This window comes from Mchenga conophoros, linkage group LG1, assembly GCF_057382185.1.
Source record: "Mchenga conophoros isolate Kocher_MC1m ecotype Shallow Benthic linkage group LG1, M_conophoros_male_GT1.1, whole genome shotgun sequence".
Lineage (NCBI taxonomy): Eukaryota > Metazoa > Chordata > Actinopteri > Cichliformes > Cichlidae > Mchenga > Mchenga conophoros.
In genome coordinates, this window is record NC_140526.1 from 16,272,926 (window position 1) to 16,292,007 (window position 19,082).

The window sequence follows — 19,082 nt, forward strand, 5'->3', positions numbered from 1 at the left end:
AATCATCTATATTCTGCATTTCCTTGCCCTCTTTTTCCAACTTCTTTTCATTACTCAAGCTTACTCAGATGAATATTACAATGCCTTACGTTTACACTTCCTGTTGTGCTTGTGATGTTAAGTCGCAAAAAGTGTTAAGTATAACCCGGGCCACTGATGTATTGACATCCTTTCTTCCTTCCCTCCTTTCTTTCCTCTTTTTTCCCTCCCTTCTGTTTCTCTTTTATAACTTCCATCCATTCATTTTGCTCCCTCGAAACCTCCATGTTTAATGTTTTGTTTTTTTTTCGTTTCCCGATTTTTATCCCTGCTCCTCTGTGCAGTGATAAGGATCTGCTCAGTCAGACCAGAACGCTTGCTATGTCATTTGTCAAGTGTGCCAGCACAGACACAGAGCACCAGTATAAGCTAGTCAAGGACATCTCCTTCTGAGGATATGAGCGCATGACTAAACGGACTTTACTTAGAAGAACATTCCTGTTTTTTTGCACATAATATTCAGATGGTTTTAGGGCCTGAGAGCTGCCACAGATTCAGGTGAAACTGGGACTGCATGTTTGATTTATTTACTTCATCAGCAAAGTGCTGGGATTCAAAGAGATTATTGCCGTGTCTCGTGATCTTTGGTTAAAATGCATCCAAACAACTTTAAGAGGTTTGTTGGTCAACAGTGACTGGATACAAAAAATGGATGTAGTTACTGTGAGCTGAGCGCTTTGATTGTTGCCACCTTGGTGTTTTGAAACATGACAAACGAGGGGAGGATCTGAGTAAGAAATGGAGGGATGTTACACGCAAGTTATGTAGGCCCACCCTAAAAGACTCCTAGTATGGATCATAATGTACAAACTGAACATCGTGCTGCATTTAGGACGACTTTAAACTAATGACTGAGAGGTTTATTCACATCTCTGACTCGTTTTTGCAATTCTGTCAGAGTATTTGACTCCATTAACTGTAATTTACTTAATTTCTTATCCATGTTTCTGTAGGCATTTATGGGCTCAATGCCACCCTCTCTCAGAGGTAGCTGTGTTGAAAGTAGGGATGCTCCTAGTGGTTAACTTACCGTACTAGTTGTTAAATGAGAGGAAAAATTAGACTAGTTGACTACTCTAAAAGACAGAAAACATCCAAAAATTTACCACGTGTATGTATGATAAGCTTAAACTTTATCATACATTAGAATTTTTGTATTTTAGCTATATGAAACCATTAATCACATTAATTGTGTTAATGGTAAATAGACTGCTTCTTATATAGTGCTTTTCTACTCTGAGCACTAAAAGCGCTTTACAAGCATCATTCACACCCATTCATCTAAGCACTTATTTCTATGGTTAAACGCTTTCTATCATATCTATTCATACCCCGATGAATACCGATGCATTGAAGAGCAACTTCGGGTTATTATCTTGCCCAACGATATTTGGCTTACAGACTGAACCTGCCATACCTCCTGAGCTACAGACACCCCTAATCAAATCATGTTTTACATGCCGCCGTGTATAACATTGCAAACATGTACAGTCTGCAGACTTTGGATAACCGAAGTAGCGGCCTTGGTTTCTTCCACAACCCGGTGCAGAATGTGGTTACACGTCACTTGAGTTGCTTGGTTATATTTCAGTTCATTTTGACAGACGTTCGTCTATGATTGTTATTTTTTTAAACAGAGTACTGCAGAATACTTTCCCGCCTCGCTTTTTTTAAAACTTCTATTAAAAGAGAAAGGAGGAGGTGCCTGCGATTGTTGGGTTGCAGCCCCAGGTTGTGGACGGTGGTGTTGTAACCTCTTTGAACTAGTAATGTCCTCGTGTATTAATAAAATACGGATAATATGTTTAATCGGCTAGTATTTCTGACATTAAATATCTAATCAACTAGTTCTGCACAGCTGTAGTGTGTAGAGTGTGCTGGGGAGGCTGGTTACTGAACACAGCGCTAAGTACAACTAGTGTTTATTAATATCCTTGTGGCCACCTTATTGAATATATGAGCACTGTAAATTAATGAAAGGTTTGATAAGATTTACAAATGAGTTGCTGTACTTTTGAAGAACTACGACATCTAAAACATCTGTGTGGTATCTTAATGCACTTCCTTGGCTACATGGCGGCTGTGCTGCTCACTGTTCTTTTGTAGTGTGTTCGAGCTACCTGTAACTTACATATACAATGCATTTTCTGTTCTTTCCACATTGCATTTGTTATATTTGGCAGTGCTGAAATGTTGCCAGTTTTTTTAAGCTATACCTGAGATAATAGACATTAGCGGTAAAAGATGAGCGTTGTTTGAAGCCGCTTGTTATGATGAAGTAAATGAAGCATGGTTACAAAACCAGACAGGTTGCCCCCTGCTGGACATTAGAAAGTATGCAGGTTTGCACTGACTTCAGTTTTCAGATCCAGAAACCAGGTCCATCTTTTATATACAGTCTATGGTTAGTGCTAAGTGAGGGAAAGTTTACTCTGTCATGACAGTTTAACTGATCCAATATTGAGACAGTTAATACTTTAATAGAAACTGAAAAAACGTTTTCAATTAATCATGCACTACTATTCATGAACATGCACAGGCGTGCACACTCATACATACAAGTGCTACATATTCTTCCTGTCTCCAGTAGTCAGTTTATGTGCAGTAACACAGATAGTGAGATAGCTGGCTGTTTGGATGTAAGCATAAAGGTATTTATCGATCACATTGAGTTAGAGGGGCATGCGCTCGGCTTTTGTGTCACAGCTACTGAGAGGTTTTACCTGCTAACGCTGAGTCGAGTCCCTTTAACGTTTAGTCAAGATGAAAAATAAAGGTGGAAGGTGCTAGTACTTAATCATTAAAGACCTTCCCGCCACTATAGAAAAACAAAATGCAGACACACCTGTTAGGAAAATAGTTAAAGGCATTAACACTGTCTTGGCTGAGTTGTTTGAGTAACCGTTTCTGTTCTTTGCTGTGTGTTCCTCCACCAGGAAGAGCGTTTTTATTTTCTTCCCAGGCAGCCGAAACTGTTAATGCTCACAAGTAAGCGCTGGAACAGGAAAACCATCACAAATCTAAACAAAATGTTTCTGCTGCTGTCTACATTTCACCATAATCAGGCACTGAGGTCCCCCTGCAGATGTCTAGTCAGAAATTTCTGCTGCTTTTAGTTTGCTGCCGGTTTTCTCTGCATGGCGAACCTTACCCCTGGTTAGTAGGCATTAAATGGAGATTTCAGACACAAAACTTTGCTCCATTTCTCTTGATACATGACACTGTAAAGGTACAAATTGTAAGGATTGATGAGATTGTCAGCAGAAAGTAGTTTACATTCATTGTTGGGGCACTATATAGAGCCTAGATCACATGCTCAGAATTTGGACACTCAAGTAATATAGTGGAAAGTAAATATGTGCACTATGTCTTTTAAAAAAATACATAAATTTGCACACAGCTCATCTCGTTGTCAGGTTGAGATTTTTAGATACTACTCTGTGGGACCAGCAGCTTTAGATCAGTCAGTGTGTTTTGTCTCTGCAGAACAGACAGCTGATCCAAATGAAAAGACCTGTAGTTACACAGCTGTAAACCTCTGGAGTTCCTGTCAAGGGAACTGCGTTATTGTGTTTGTCTTGGCATATTTATTGACTTTTGTGATATATCAGGAAGTAATTCTACTCTTAACTCCATGTTCCTAATACTTCTAATCTGAAGAAAAAGAAACAGTCAGTACAGCTGTTTAAAATTCACAACTACTGTCTTTTATCACCGTGATCAATAAAGGTAGATGTTTTGAAAATGCCGGGTATGTTTTGAGTTTTTTGTGAAACCTTTAGCATGCCGTGTTTAGAAACATTTTTTTTATGTGAACAGTCAACAGTCGGTGTATGCCAGAGTGTGGCGGAGCAAATAAAAGAAGAGGACTACAGTAGCCTTGCATGAGTTGTGATTTAAAATAATCTGTCTGAAACAAGCAACGGTAAAGAGACTCAGTGTGAGAGGAGCTGTCCTTTACTCTCCTTGTCCAATTAGTTTCTCCTAGGTGATTTCCACGCTTTGTTTGATTATGCATCTTTGTTTTGCCGTCTTTACACTTTTTGTGTTCCTTATTGTTCTTTTTAAACACCCACAGGTAAATTCTCAGTCACGCGTCCTTTTGTTGCTCACAGTTTTACTTCCTGGCAGTTCAAACTGCAACACCTTCCTTCATCCCAGCCTCAGCCTTGCCTCCTTTACTTTACTGTCCATCCTCCTGCCCATCTCCCTATGTTGTTTTCTCCCTCTACACCCCAACTTCCTCTTCCCTGCCCTCCCAGTTTTTTCTCTCCATGGTCCTGAGTTTGTTCCTGGTTATAATGGTGCAGATTACAGGAGGCAGAGCGGCACCGCACCTCGGCCGAGGAGGGCACCAGACGCTTCAAGCTGGATTTTGCAAACAAAGCCGACAGCCTCCAGCGGCAGATCGAACACAGAGAAAAGCAACTGTAAGCAAACCGCCTACATGGATTGGTTAAGACACACCCACCCACACTGCTTTAACTAAATTTTACATAAATACTTGATACATTGATTTTTTTTTTTCCATGTATGTTTGAATCCGTGAATGCTATAATATAATCTATTACTTTGTCACCTTCACCTTCTTATTGATATAAACATGTGGATGTGCTGTACCTGTAGTCAGCAGCTGGAGACGGACCTAAAGATAGAGAGGGAGTGGAGGCAGACGTTACAAAATGACCTGCACAGGGAGAGGGACTCAGTAGCTCAGCTCAGCACAGAGGCGCTGCAGATAAACGGTCTAAAAAAGGTGAGATGGGGGAAAATAAATAGTGGACAGGATGCTATGTTTTTTTTAAAGTGCGTGTTTGTGCTTATGACGGTACATATTTCCGTTTACTTGATATATGTTGATCCTTTTCTTTTCTTGCTTCCCTTTGATTGATTTTTCCAGGAGTTTCATCGTCTCCAGGATGAAAATGTTCAGCTGAAGACCATTTGTGAGGACCAGGAAAAAGCTCTGGAGGAGCTTGGCTCCAAACTCAGCGAGTATGCAAACTTTATTTTGAAAAGCTCTCTTTTCGCCATAACAAAGTTGCTTAGCAGTTTAGAGGGAGGTGAGGCAATGTCTCATAAGTCTTGGCCTTTCCACATTTTTCTCATGCAGCGTATTAAAACTTGATTATGAATCAGATATACAGTACATTATGTGGTATAGGAACAATTCTAGATGAGCCTTTTTATGAGTAAATCCTAGCATGAGAACTATAAAGACTGTCATACTGACCAACCAGTGGCTGCTAGGAAGTACATGACACAGACACATGTGCCAAAATCAGGTGTTAACAGCATGAGTGAGCTACCAATGTGTAGCAAGTGTAAACAAATTAAATTGGTGGGCGGTTCTTCAGTTTTGAATGGCTCCTTAACTGCATAAAAGGTATTGATCGATGTTGTCATGATGAACTGTTGGACAGCTGATTCCTCCCTTTCTCCTTCTGGGTAACACTGAAATGACGTCTTTTTTAGAGCTTCCTGACTGGCAGAACTAACACAAATTTTTGACTTATTAAGTTGAAATCTTTTAGTTCTTTTCTTGAAAATTTTGAGCTTTTGACTCAAACATTTTTTGAGTTATTCCGTCAAATTTTTTGAGATACCCTACTGAACATTTTAAGTTATGGATGGAAACCTTTTTCTTTTTTCAGTGGCAAAAATGAGCATCCTTAGTTTCCAGTTTGCTTTTCACTGCCACACAACAAAGGCATTTAGACATCTGTGACTAAGGCTTAAATCTAAATTATAAGCTGTCATCTGTTTAATGTAAAAAAGAAGAAGACATTCGCATCACATGTAGATCACTGGGAAAATTGTGTTTAGTGAGAATAAGTTAATTTTAACGTAGTTTGATACTTTTATTTAAGGTTTTTGGCACCAGACTAAGAAGTTTTAATGAGTCAGAAAAACTGTAACAACAGCAATATCATTATCATTACAGCTAAAATCTTCTTTATCTCTGCGTGTGCTACAAAATGAAATTCATGCCCTTCGATTGGTAACTTTGTCCATTTTGTCTAAATCAGATCCAAACTGAAGATTGAGGACATCAAAGAAGCCAACAAAGCTCTTCAGGTAATTCAGACAGTTTAATAAAAAAAAAAAAAAAAGGATCAGAAGAAGCTGCAAAATCCCAGAATAAGTGTAGTTAGCAAAGCTGACTTTGGTTTGTGTGCTATTTAAGAACACAGGTTTGTTGTTTGTTTCAGGGGGGTCAGGTTTGGTTGAAGGACAAAGAAGCCACTCACTGCAAGCTCTGTGAGAAGGAGTTCTCCATCTCAAGAAGAAAGGTCTGTCTTAAGTTGACTTCAGATAGTTATATTTGAACCGGGGTCGTATTCTGCACTGAATGATTTTGGATGGTTTGTGATTTTACACCCATTTTATCTAAAAGATCTTCAGGATCTTTTAGATAGGTTTAAACCTCAGAGACCCCAAGAAATACTTAAAAGAATCGTTGATCTTAATGGATGTAAAATTAATCCAGAAGCATTTAAGTTGGTTTTACTCTCTGTCTCTTTCTACAGCACCACTGTAGGAACTGTGGGGAGATTTTCTGTAACAGCTGCTCTGACAACGAGCTTCCTCTGCCAGCGTCTCCCAAACCAGTGCGAGTCTGTGACACCTGCCACGCCCTCCTCCTGCAGCGATGCTCCTCCAATCCAACATGAAAGAGTGCTGCGCCGCTGCCGTGACGGCCTCGAACCAGTCACACTCATGAGTACCACCTCTTCAGTGTTGTATAGGATCCATATGCCAACTTATATCTACAGTGTTTGCTGCTAAGGGGTGGAGCACATGCATTTTATGATCCTTACACTTGATTTGTCATTTGTTTAAAGGAAGGAAAAAAGAAAGAAAAGAGCGACATGTGCATCTGTCTAACTTGTCGATGTAGCTGCTTGACTCTGAATGCAGAACATCTGCAGAGAGTCTAAAATATCTTCCCTTGTAGTCAGACAGAGAAGAGTCTGCTGTAATATTAATAGTTACGACTGTCAGCCCCAAGTGTATATATATATTAAGTCTCAATGAAAATAACGAAGAAACCATATTTAGTTTATGGTGCACAATCCAATGACCAGGTAACCATTTGTCGTAACTGCTACTCCAAATAATGGTCACTAAAGTAAAAGCTCAAACTCTAAGACTTCATGTTAAAGTTCAGGGGGTGAGTGCTTGGTTATGAAAGCAGAAACGGCTCTGCAGAGGTGGAAGTGAAACTGCACTATGATGAACACTCCTTGTAGCTAAAAGCAGACAGTTCTATGAACCAAACCTCTAATGCATCTGTTAGTCCTCAAAGTCTCCACAATAACTTTATAGTCAAACAGGCGAGATTTTAAAGTTTGCACATGCAGCATGGTGGCCTTGCTACGGCTGTCGGCTCGGACTCCTTTGCACCTTCTTTTAAGATGGATTTAAAAGAACTCAATTAAGAGTTAAAATGCCTCAGACAGCGTTTAAGGAAGAAAAGAGTTGTGCCACAAAACAACAACAAAAAAAATCACTTTCTGTCACCGTTGTAGCAGCAGGTGGTTGACAGACAAATCGCCACAGAACGAAGATGGTCATGGCCTCATAAAATAGGCTAAAGGCCTCTTTTTATCTGAAGTACTGGAGTTATTTATTAAACCTGACTTTGACATAGAAGTAATGTTATGTCCTGACATGACATGTTGCACTTTGGGACCTTAGACTGTATATAAAAGATGGACTCACTGGTTAGCGAAGCCCTTATGTGAGCTGAGTGTTTCTCGTTTCTCATCTTGATGTTTGGGGGATGCCCCGTTTATACACACTGATTCTACAGGTTGGACTGAACAGGACTATGCGCAGAAGGGAAGGGATTAACCAGGTTTTTAAGTCACAAAGTAGGTCTACCTAAAAGGCATAAACTGCTTTTTTTGTTGTTTTTTTACTGTAATGGGGACAATAATATACAAATAAAAGATCATGTTGTATTTAGTGAAATGTAACACTAGAGATTAAGACCACAATCTCATGAGGAACGTGTTTAACTTCATAGATGAGGGTGCTCAAAGGAAGAAATTCCAATAGATTTGTATAGTCTGACTTCTTTCTGAAAGCTCGCTGCTGGCCATTACAACACGAGACCCAGAAATGATCTCCATCTTTAATATACAGTCTATGTTGCTCAGCTTCAGTCACCGGGATCTCGTATTTCAGATGCTTTGGGTTCTTGGAAGATGCACAAGCAAAATTAGTTATGAACTCGTCATCCTGTATGCATTTAATGTTGAGACTCCTTTGCATAACCACTGGGAAAAATCTTAGGACTACATTTTTATAAATCCAGGAACATTTTTATAAATGGGATTTGTATGCAGTCACACTTCAGGCTAAATCTGCAGACTATTTACTGCTCCAGGCAGCTTGAGCTCTGCTGACACTAGTTTCCCGTGAGGATATGAAAAGCACTTGAACTTTTTTTTTTGTGGTATTTGTGCCATATGTGCCTGTGTAAATGCAGTGATTACCTTCTTTTCACGTTGCCAAAATGAGTCCTATATTTCTACACTGAGGATCTAAAACGAGAGCCCAGAATATTTCAGAGTAGCAACACTAGCCAAGGGGGGAAAAAAACATTAAAGGTACGTTTCACTGTTTTTGTGACACTAATGCAGTGGGTGCTGCTTTAAGGAGCAAGAGGAGGGGTCGATGCAGTCAGCTCTAGTTTGAGCTCAGTCGTTCTCAGTGTGGCTGGTTCATTTGTTTTTTTGGAAATTAGAGAAACTCACGACTAAAGTTAGTGGTTGTAAACGTGAGTGTTACCTACTTACAAAATATGTTTGAACACTTGCCAATCATACTGGGTGAAGTATAGATTTGAGTTTGTTTTATACACATTAATTTGTACTTTTATAAGCCTGAAAATTTTGAATTTTCCCCCGTTTACTTGAAGTTTGTTGCAATCAGATGTTAAAGAATCACTTTTGGGTTTTTTTTTACTGCTGCTCCATTCGTGAGGGGAAGTTTAACCATTTTAAAATAGTGCATTTGTGTTGCCAAACTAAGAGTTTTGAATGGAAGTTTGAAATATGAGTTCCAGTGCAGATTCTGGTTTTGTGCTTGCAAAGTTTACAAATTGATTTTTTTCTTCATTAAAGTACTGGATGTTGTAATTCCAGTGAAGAGACAATAGACCGGGGAGATTTCAATAAGTGATAAAATTGTTTCCGATATAGTCTAAACATGTCATGAAGATCTATTTGCAGATATTTCCGAGCTGAACCCAGACTAGTCTTGTTTTTTGTCTTAAATGTCCCAGATTAATGTGGGACTTGTACAGTTGATACATAATATTGTATATAAATATTGATTACCACCGTTGCCCTTTAGCTTACTTTGCAGTTTAAAATTAACTCTGTTGCCAACAGTCTGTTGTCTTGACTGTTTCGCAGTTTCTGATTAAACACTCACAGAATGGGTTCCTGCTTCCTGTCATTTTTTCCTAGCCGATTCAAGTCCTCAACTTGAATCAGCTTTGCTTTTTTTAAACAAAATGTGGACTCTTATTTCAATAACCTCAATATGGAGATTTGTCCTCAAATAACATCACAGTCAGAAAGACAATTAAATATAAAATTTATTAGGCAAAATGTACAACAGCTGCACAAGCTATCTTACAGCTCAAATATAGACTTTATTTTAATTCCACTCTTTGAGAGTGGAATATAATATTTCAACTTATTTTTTTTAAATTCTGTAATGAACTGTGAAAACATTCATAAAAAACACACAGGCTCACATTTACAAAACATTCTCAACCAGAAAAGCTGATCTGAAGTCAAGGTCAAATGGATGTTATTATCTGAACACACTTCAATCAAGATGATTAAGACCGCAACCTATGAAGACTTGCAACGAGATACCCAAACCAAAGCAATCCACCCACCCCTTACATATCAAACACCACAGCTGTTGCTCTGTGGGATGAAGCTCCTGCTGCACTGGAGAATTAAAAAAAAAAAAAAAAGTGCATCCCACTAAAGTCGTCAAAAACTAATGCATTCAGATGTAACGCTCTTAATACCATTCCATAAAATATAATTACAAAAGACAACATCTTTCTGCAATTTGTATCTTTTCTGTATTTGTGTGTATTCAGATAAACTGTACTACAATCTTCAATTTTAAGAAACATGAATCCTTTGACATGACCAGTTGACCACGTTCAGCACCTGTGACAGCTCCGGGATTTTTATCTCCATGTAAGCCATGTTGTTCTTCATATGCTTCTAGGAATAGTGTGAAAATAGTGCTCGTTGTGGTCATGTCTGTGTCTTACTTTTTTCAGTCTGCCTTTTTTTTTTTTTTTTTTTTTAAAACAAAAAGGAAAGAAAATGTGGAACTTCACGTCAGCTTTCCTGCTTAGAAACACTCATTGATTAAATGTGGCCTTCAGAGACGTGACATGAACGCCAGGATGGACTGGAGCTGTGGGATGACATCATCAGTATGCACCTCGCAGCCCGCTGCTCCGGGAGCTTCCTCCTGAGTTACTATAGTAACCACCGCTGCCACGGCCTGAAAGGTTTTCAAAAAAGATCATTTGGTTTGAAAATGATCAAATTCATTCTCAAAATTATAAATGTATAATGAAACTGTATCAAGCTGAACAAAACACTGTTAAAACTCACTCATTTCAGCGGCACCGCTGGCTGTCGAGTTAAGAAACAGCTCGATGTAGCGATGTTCTGTGGAAAACCAACATCAACCCAATCAGTCAAAGAGGTTTATGGACGTTTCATTTAAAAATAAATATTGTTAGACATTAATGTAAATGACATGTATGCATTTATCTGAAACTGATTAGTAAAGATAATCAAGCTGAAATATCTTAGACACTTGGTCTAAGCTCAATAGGAAGACTAACCTCCTTAAAATGTATTCCTATGTTAATTCTGCCTCACTGACATTTTTATTTTAATTTTTCCCACTGTCTTATTCTGCATCTCTGCTGTGAGTTGACAAGTATCTCTGAGTGAGAGTAATGGAAACACTGGCTTGAGGGGAGAGAGAGAGAGAAAAAAAAAGCCAAATCATACGCATGTGGTTTTTGTCTTTGGACATGGCGGCCACGGCATCTTCATGGGAGCGAAACTCCACGTCTGCTTCTCCAGTTGACTTGCCGTTGGGAGCCATATCGATGTGGATCCTTAACGGGTTCAAAGGAGAGAAGAACTGTGAAAAATAAATGAAGGTTAATACAATTCTGGATATTTTAAGACATGAGCAGAAACCAGACATCTCAGATCTAAAGGACTGGACAGGTTGGGTTCCCACATAGATAATACATTTCCAACTTCTAACTTCAAAAATGAGAAAGTATGAAAACCCTCTCTCACACGTGACACACTCAACTGAATAATGCAGTTTTCTGCCACCTAATAAAAATATTTTCAGTTAAATCCACAGAGTTTGATATTCTTGATCCAGACATTAAGACAAATCATCAGATTAGCGTTTTCTTACTTTAGCGATGTCTCCCTCTGTGGCACGGAAAGGTAGACCCCTCATATGGACGAAATGACCGCTATGAAAGCCTGAGCCGACATCACTCTGACTACTGTAACCATGGCTTCCCACTCCTAAGTGGTGGTGGTGGGGCGGAGAGAAAAACAAAACAGTAATTCAGTATTTCATGTGTGTATAATATATATTTCTTACATAAAAGGTGTTAAATCTTCACTGAGAAGTCTTAGATTTACTGCCATAGACATCTGCTTCACAAAGCAAATCCTAATTTCACTTATTGACATCAGCAGTTAGTGCAGTAGATAAAATTGCAGGGAAATCATTCACAGGCAGGTAGAAGTACCAGTTACAGTTTCATGATAAGCTATTTGAAAACTCAAGATGGTGACAATTTTTAAGATGGCTGTTGAAAAAGGCAAGGCAATCATTTGTCCTGAAAAAAAAAAAAAAAAAAAAAAAAAGCCTTTTGAATGATTTTAGTTTCAAATCATACAAGCTGGAACATGTAGAAGTCTGAAATTGCTCAGAAGTTATTTTCTATTTTAATCATTTGAAACAGGGGTGTGTGGTGTAGTAGTACACGTGGTTTTTAAACATATCTTCTGGATAGACAAGTTACGTTCCTCACTGGTTACTCAGTTTGCAACTGTGGGCCCCAAAAATCTTGTTTTCAGTTTTTAGATTCAGAGAGGGTTGGTCTACTATTCAGAAGCTTGGCAGTGCAGGAATCCTCAGTTCCTTCATCCGTATGTTAAAATGTCCTTGGGCAACTTACTAAACATCCAAGCACATTCCTGTTTTCATTAACAAATGTTTTGTGCAGATAAAGTACATGTTTGAGAAAAATAAAATGCAATTAACCAAATGTAATCACCAAATATCAGAAAATATTCCAGCCTTTCAGCAGGGGCACTAAACTCCAAATACACAACTCTGAAAGGCAAATAAAATCTGAACTTTACCTCTTCCTCCCCTCTCTCCTCTCACTCGCTCGTCAAACATGCCGTTGCCAAAACAGTAGTTGTTGAACCCGTTGTAGTTGTCAAAGTTACTGTAACCTGGACACAGTAACACAGCAAAGACAATCTGCAGTTCACCGCTCACAGATACACTACAGGTGAAACAAGGCTCTTTACACCAGCAGAATGAGAGAGAACTGAATATAATTTATTCTGAATATAACTGAAGGTCCTTTTCTACAGGGTCAGACAAAAACTGCTTACCTCCTCCGTAACCACCTCCACTCCTCATATTATCCATCATGGTGGCACCACGGCCAGGAGAAGGACCAAAAAACCCTCCTCTGGGGCCGCTCATCATTGGTCTATCATAGGGCCCTGGTCTCTGGGCTCCCATTCCCCGCCGGGGCACCTCATAGTAGGCTCTGATTTCATTACGACTGCTCTTAAAAATCTCTATGTACCTGAAATATGAGGTACATAGAGATACGCAGGATAAAAAAAAAACAAAAACCAAGAGGCAGAGGAGAGGGTTAAGGTGTTGAAGTGGCTCAATTAAGGTTACAAACATAGATATAATTTACAGAGAGAAGATAAAGACACAAAAGTAGAAATATTCTAATCAGTGGTCTGAATGATTGACCTCAAAATCTCACTAGCTGGGCTTAAGGCTGAAGTAAAGGATTTCTACACCAACCTCACCACTGTTACTTACAGCCAAGGAAATCATTACAGGGCTTTTAGGTGCTTTATTGTTTCTCTGCTTTAATGGTTGAACCTGTGCTGGCTGTTTGTTTTAATTCTATACTTATACCCCCCACCCATAATAAATGATCTACATAAATCAACGAAGGTCATAAAATAAGGACCAATGAATCATTTATTAAACCCAAATGTTTCTGTAAGGCAATTAAATAGAGCTCCCACATCTTAAATGAACACGGGAAAATTGTCTATGACAAAAATAATACACCAACCTTTATTTGAAAAAAACAGACAGACCATCCCAATATTTCACATTTAATTACAATATATAAACCAATTAAGCTTATTAGCATAAAAATAAATATAACATGATCCACCCATTATTAATTACCATTTTATCAGTTTTACCAAAAATAAAAAAATAAATAATAATAATCACACTAGCACATCCACCCATGCTTATATTCAGACCCCAACCCAATAATACCACAATTATTCTAATATCACCACCCATTAAATGCTGTTAACAGAAGCCCAACCCAGTCCAGCCCGTCCCTTTCCCATCTGTCCCACCTGTGCCCTATTCTTTCCTTGTGTTTCCCCAGAGCCTTTTCTGCTATCTCCTTTGAGGCAAACTGCACGAAGGCTTCCCCTGTGCTCCTCCCCTGGTAGTCCACTGGCAGAGTTATCCCATTTGGCACGATTCTCAACCCTTTAACCCAAGCACACAAATACATAGGTCGGTAGGTAGACTGATAGAATTGATTGTACAACACCCACTACATCAGTGGAGCTTTAAGGATTAATGGGTCATTAAAGCAAATAAACAACAGCTGTATTATCTCATACTACTTAAAATAGGAGCATCTTAGGGGACTGACTTTACACTTGCTGCTCAGCAGTGGAACAGAAGAAGAAAAAAAAAAAAAAACTGCCTTGGAGTCAGCTTATAAGCCACTGTATGTTCACCTTTGTTTGTTTTGTTTTTTTTGTTTTTTTTTTAAAAACAACAACAACTACAGAGTATATGTAGCACAATGGCCAAATTATGTTTTATCTGAAAAAAATATAATATTAGTATCCATCTATATTAATCATTAGTGTATATTATCCTAGATAGCCAATGCCAGTGTCATTAATACTGACCCCAGATCAGTTTTATGGGATTGTCTTCCCTCAGCCAAAACAGCCCAGCTCATTCTATTATTAAATACTTTAGGAGCTATGGCATCTTAAGTCATACAAATGTGCTAAATAATGGACTAACAGAACACCAACATCATTGCTGTACTACTAACAATTCGGACAAGGACAAATTAGTAAGCACAGCATGACTAATCTGCAAGAACAAACACACATTAGAACACGCAGACATGTTTAATAACTTAGTCACAGTTAATCATGTTAAGTTTAATAACCTGTCAATCTACTCTGAAGGTTAGCATATGCCTATGTATTGCAATGGGGTTTAGTGGCAAAAGTGAAAAGCACTGTTCAAAGTGAAGTTGGCAGTATTTGGATTTCTTTTTTTCTTTTAATGATCCACATCACATTTCCTAATATAGCCCTGTTTATAGTGAAGATCGTGTGAAGTTGACAGCTCTTTTTTTTTTTTTTTTTTAAAAGACTTGTCTTTTTATAGCCTTTTTAAATATTCTGCACAAGGTCTATATTGCAATGAAGCGACAAAGGGCTTTCTTAAGTGTTTGTCTTAAATTAAATTTATGGTTGCATCTCATTTGACTGCTACGGTGTTCTGAATAACAATAAAAAAAAACAAAACACAAACTACAGCACTGAAAAACTATCCTTCAGACTAAAATATCTACTGTAACATCAATACAACTTTATGTAGTATTTACCCAAAAGTCTCAGTGTTCATGTACCTGAGAAAAACTGAACAATCTCCTCCTTACTGCAGCCAAAGGGCAGGCCTCTAAGTCTCAGCATGCAGCCACTGCAGCTGTCATAGTCAGCAGGACCGCTACGCTTCAGCACCCAGTCCATCTCACTACGGTTCGACTTGAACACTGATTTGGACAGACAGACACTCACAAACATCACATGCTGGTCATAAATTAAACTTAAACATGTTCATTACAGTTTTCTTAAAGGCTTCATATGCAAATGAGGAACCCAATATAACTGAATAACTGCTGCTTTATGAACCATTAATGATACAAAGAAAGAGAAAAAAAAAACCTTTATGCACCAGACGCGTAAAATGTAACTTTCTTGCATTAAAAATATTCTTCTGACTCACCTTTTCTTAACACAGCAGTTCACACTGACCGCATAATTTCAGTTGATGAATTTGGGGCATTTGCTTTTATTTTGAACCAAGCTCGATTTTATGGATCTGAATAAACAGATGTAACCAATCAGATCACTGTATCTGGCAGCAAGTGTACCTGTAACTCAGATTGCACACTGGGACTGAATACACAATGAAATAGAAATGGTAAAATAATACCATTTTACCTCAGACGCAGAGCTAAACAGTGACGCCTCTCTAGAATGATTGATACCTCCTTATGTGTTGCCAACTCTGCTAATAATAGTTCAAATCGCCCCACTGACATTGTGAAATGTGTACAAAAGCAGCGTGATACAGCTTTAACTCCTGGATCACATTGCAAAATTCAACGTGTTCAGTGTGTAGCGTCCTTAACATTCAAATCTGTTGCTCAGTTTTAACCAGTTTGCTTACCTTCTATATATCGGTGCCCCATGTATTTACGGTCCTTCGCAAGAGCATTCTTGAAATCTTCTGCTGTTTTCAGCTCAATAAATGCCTCTCCACTCGGACGGCCTTCTTTTGAGTATGTGAAACACACTCCATTTACTTTTCCCGCGATGTCACAGTCTAAACATAAGAGAGATTGCGTCAAGTTTTTAAACTGATGTCTTCTGCTAGAGAAGAGGTAATGGTAATGAACCATTGCAAAAAGATAAAAAAATTAATAAAAAAAAATTAAACATCCAAGTTCAGGCACTCAAGGTAAGTTTGGATAAGTAATAAACAACCTTTACATTATTGTCCTAAAAATCATCTTGAAAGCTTGGATGTTTTATCCAATTCTTTGGTCATAATTTCCATTTTTCTTGATACCCTTGGCTCTTTGATATTGCTACTGAAATTTGAATAGTGTGGCATATAACAAAAACAGAGATGTGCTACAAAAGACTTGTGCATGCAAACTTGAATGCCATGCTAAGCGATTTAACTAGTCTAGTGACAATTTCAACACTAACAGCTAAGGTCTTGTCTGAGGATGTAAAGACGTCTGTTTCCTCACCAGAAAAGAAACTGGCCACCTCCTCCTGTGTGCAGGACCAGGGAAGTCCTCTGATCCGAACCACGTACCCCTCGTCATTCAAAGACATCCTCACTGTCACAGACGGCACAACACAGCAGAAAGACATTTGTGTCAGCAACACTTGCTTAGTTATGAATTCTTAAGTTTAATAATCCATTTATTACAAAATTGATATTTTGCATTGAAGCTGACTCCACAGTGTTATGATTAACATTCATTTGGCAAAAAAAAAAAAGTTACTGGCTCTATTCCAGTCGGATGCGTCAGTAAGGGTGTATAGTTTTCCAGTTCGAAACAGTCCCCCCCCCCCCCCCCCAAAAAAGGGGGACACTACCTGCTGTGGCTACTCCTTGTGGCAAGAAAGCAGCTCATATTAGCATTGAAGATGAGTAGATATTCATTTCCATGTGTTGTCATTTGTTGTTCTTAGAAAATAGGGATCGGTAGGTCAGACTTCAAAAACAAATCTGAATCGGCCGAGAAAAATCATATTTAGTGTATCTCTAAACATTATGCTTCTAGTCTTGCTGACCAACAAGCGCGGGTCACTATGTGGAGTCCTGTGCCAGATCTATATAAAGGACCAAAAGTATTCTGGTCATTTGCTCTGGGGGTACTGGACACTGAACAAACTTTAAAAAAAAAAATGCATTTATTGTTATGAATTACTATTTGCTATTACTATTTTTCTTTGCATTCTGGTGTGCATTTTAATAATGTGTGCATTCACTGTTAATGATAATGAAGTGGAAAATTTTTAATGCTTCTGGCTTGCAAACAGTACTTGACCATTCATCTTCTCCTGCTTCTCTGGGGCCAGATCGTGAGGTCAGCAGCCTAAGCAGAGAAACCCAGACCTCCCTCTCCCCAGGCACCTCCTATAGCTCATTCAGGAGAACACCAAGGCACTCCAAAGTGTCCTGGGAATACCTGGGGCTTTCTTCCAGTAGGACATGCCCAGAACACCTCGCCCAGGAGGTATCCAAATCAGATGCCTGAGATATTCAAACTAGCTCCTTTCAATGTGCAGGAGTAGTGGCTCTACTCTGAATGCCTGTGGCTTGGCTGAACTCCTCAACCCATCTTAAAAAGAGAGAGGCTAGCGACCCTTAGGAGAAAACTAATTTCCGCCATTTGTATCTGTGATCTCATTCTTTCAGCCACAACCCAGAGCTCATAACCATAGGTGAGGGTAAGGACGTATATCAATCGGTAAATTGACAGCTTTGCTTTCACGTTCAGGTCTCTCGTTATCACAAAAATCCGGTTCGGAATCTGCATCACTGCAAAAAAAAAAAAAAAAAAAAAAAAAAAAAAAAAAAAAGCCTCAGCCCGACATCCAATCCCTTTCTGCCCTCACTTGTGAGTAAGATCCTGAGATAGCCAACATCCCCCGTGTGTGCTTTACACACAAAATGAATTTTAAAAAGAATTTTAAAACAAAGTTAGGCTGCAATAACAATCCCTCATTGTTAAGTGTGGGCATGATGGCCTCAATTTTAATCTGGTAAATAAAAGCTGAAGGAATAATTAATTTAAAGGAATTTGGCTTATTAAACATAAATAAGATCACTCGAGTTGTTGCCGAATCTTCCCCTTCAATCCTATTTTTGTCAACCGATTTGCAAGAGCAACAGGTTTGGCAAAAGTTAACACTGAGATTAAATGTTTACTGGTGCATCTATCCGGATAGTTTGCATTCATCTCATATTTTAACATTTGCGGGTATGTCGACGCAGTGACAGACTAGACTCTTTTTTTTTACTTTTAAATTCAGATTAAACCGACAACAAACCTCGCCGGAACTGTACAATAAAACAAAGTAAATAACTATTAGTAACATATGACACAAAAAGCTTTCAAAGAACATATCTAATAACGACTTTCTGTATCTTTGCAGCGGCCAGAACAGCTTAAATAGCTATGGTCTGATACTTCCTCCTTCCAGCTGTTTATGTGTTGTGCTAAAAATTCGAGAGCCGCGCTAGCTAACCTAGTCGGAGTTCAACTTATACCCAACTTGATCCTTTAAACGCAAGACGGCATCTTAATAAAAAGTTCTCCAAATCTGAGTATCCATCAGTCTAATATTCATACTAGTTATATGTTTCTCGTAAGCCAGACTTACGCGAAAACGTTAGCTCGGCAACATTAGCATTTAGCAGACTAGCCGCTAAGGCTAACTGTAGGACACAGACAGCGGTCAAACGTACAGGACAAACGAATTCTCGTTTTAACGGTCCTGCGTCTTCACTGGATGTCAAAACACAACTCCATAAAGAAACACATCCACAGTTAGCAATGAGTGAACCGGTAAAATTATCTCACCGCTTCCTCTTATCCCCGGTCTCCTGCTCCTGCCCCGTGCCTCAGGTGACACTGCCAGCAAACTTGCACAGGTATGTTCTCGCGAGATTTCGATTTATAAACGTTGATTCATTCTAGCGTCTTTTTTTTCTGTTACTAGTCCGTGTTTTCCAAATTGCTTATTGATATGACGCTTGTGTTTACGACTCCAAAGAGAGCTGGTATCTGGGACATGTAATAAAAATAC

General features: G+C 38.7%; 2 protein-coding genes across 4 annotated transcripts in view; one reads left to right on the top strand and one right to left on the bottom strand.

The window, feature by feature from the left end:
• rufy2 (RUN and FYVE domain containing 2) overlaps positions 1–10,386 on the top strand; it is a 25,603-nt gene extending 15,217 nt beyond the window's left edge. For both annotated transcript variants that reach the window (XM_085267865.1, XM_085267861.1), the window contains 6 exons: positions 4,350–4,469; positions 4,666–4,795; positions 4,940–5,034; positions 6,069–6,117; positions 6,252–6,332; positions 6,570–10,386. In XM_085267865.1, coding sequence (XP_085123991.1) covers positions 4,350–4,469; positions 4,666–4,795; positions 4,940–5,034; positions 6,069–6,117; positions 6,252–6,332; positions 6,570–6,713 — 619 coding nt within the window. In that variant the 3' untranslated portion in view covers positions 6,714–10,386. The remainder of the gene's footprint in view (positions 1–4,349; positions 4,470–4,665; positions 4,796–4,939; positions 5,035–6,068; positions 6,118–6,251; positions 6,333–6,569) is intronic.
• Positions 9,635–18,996, bottom strand: hnrnph3 (heterogeneous nuclear ribonucleoprotein H3 (2H9)). 2 transcript variants are annotated; one of them, XM_085267870.1, is made up of 11 exons: positions 18,857–18,996; positions 16,508–16,600; positions 15,919–16,074; positions 15,095–15,238; positions 13,782–13,920; positions 12,768–12,967; positions 12,507–12,602; positions 11,542–11,657; positions 11,115–11,250; positions 10,707–10,763; positions 9,635–10,593 (listed from the first exon to the last, which is right to left on the bottom strand). In XM_085267870.1, the coding sequence occupies exons 2-11, from the start codon at positions 16,593–16,595 to the stop codon at positions 10,520–10,522; spliced, it is 1,206 nt and encodes a 401-aa protein (XP_085123996.1). In that variant the 5' UTR covers positions 16,596–16,600; positions 18,857–18,996; the 3' UTR covers positions 9,635–10,519. The 2 variants fall into 2 exon arrangements, with proteins under 2 accessions (XP_085123996.1, XP_085124002.1); XM_085267876.1 differs by lacking the exon at positions 18,857–18,996 and adding an exon at positions 18,657–18,837.
• Between the last annotated feature and the right edge of the window lie 86 nt (positions 18,997–19,082).

Excerpts from the sequence above, each read along its gene's own strand:
- hnrnph3 (XM_085267870.1), bottom strand. The coding sequence starts at position 16,595 with ATGTCTTTGAATGACGAGGGGTACGTGGTTCGGATCAGAGGACTTCCC. Across the intron at positions 15,239-15,918 it reads GGGGCACCGATATATAGAAG|TGTTCAAGTCGAACCGTAGT; the intron begins GTAAGCAAACTG and ends TGTCCAAATCAG. Across the intron at positions 10,594-10,706 it reads CAGCGGTGCCGCTGAAATGA|GCCGTGGCAGCGGTGGTTAC; the intron begins GTGAGTTTTAAC and ends AAAACCTTTCAG.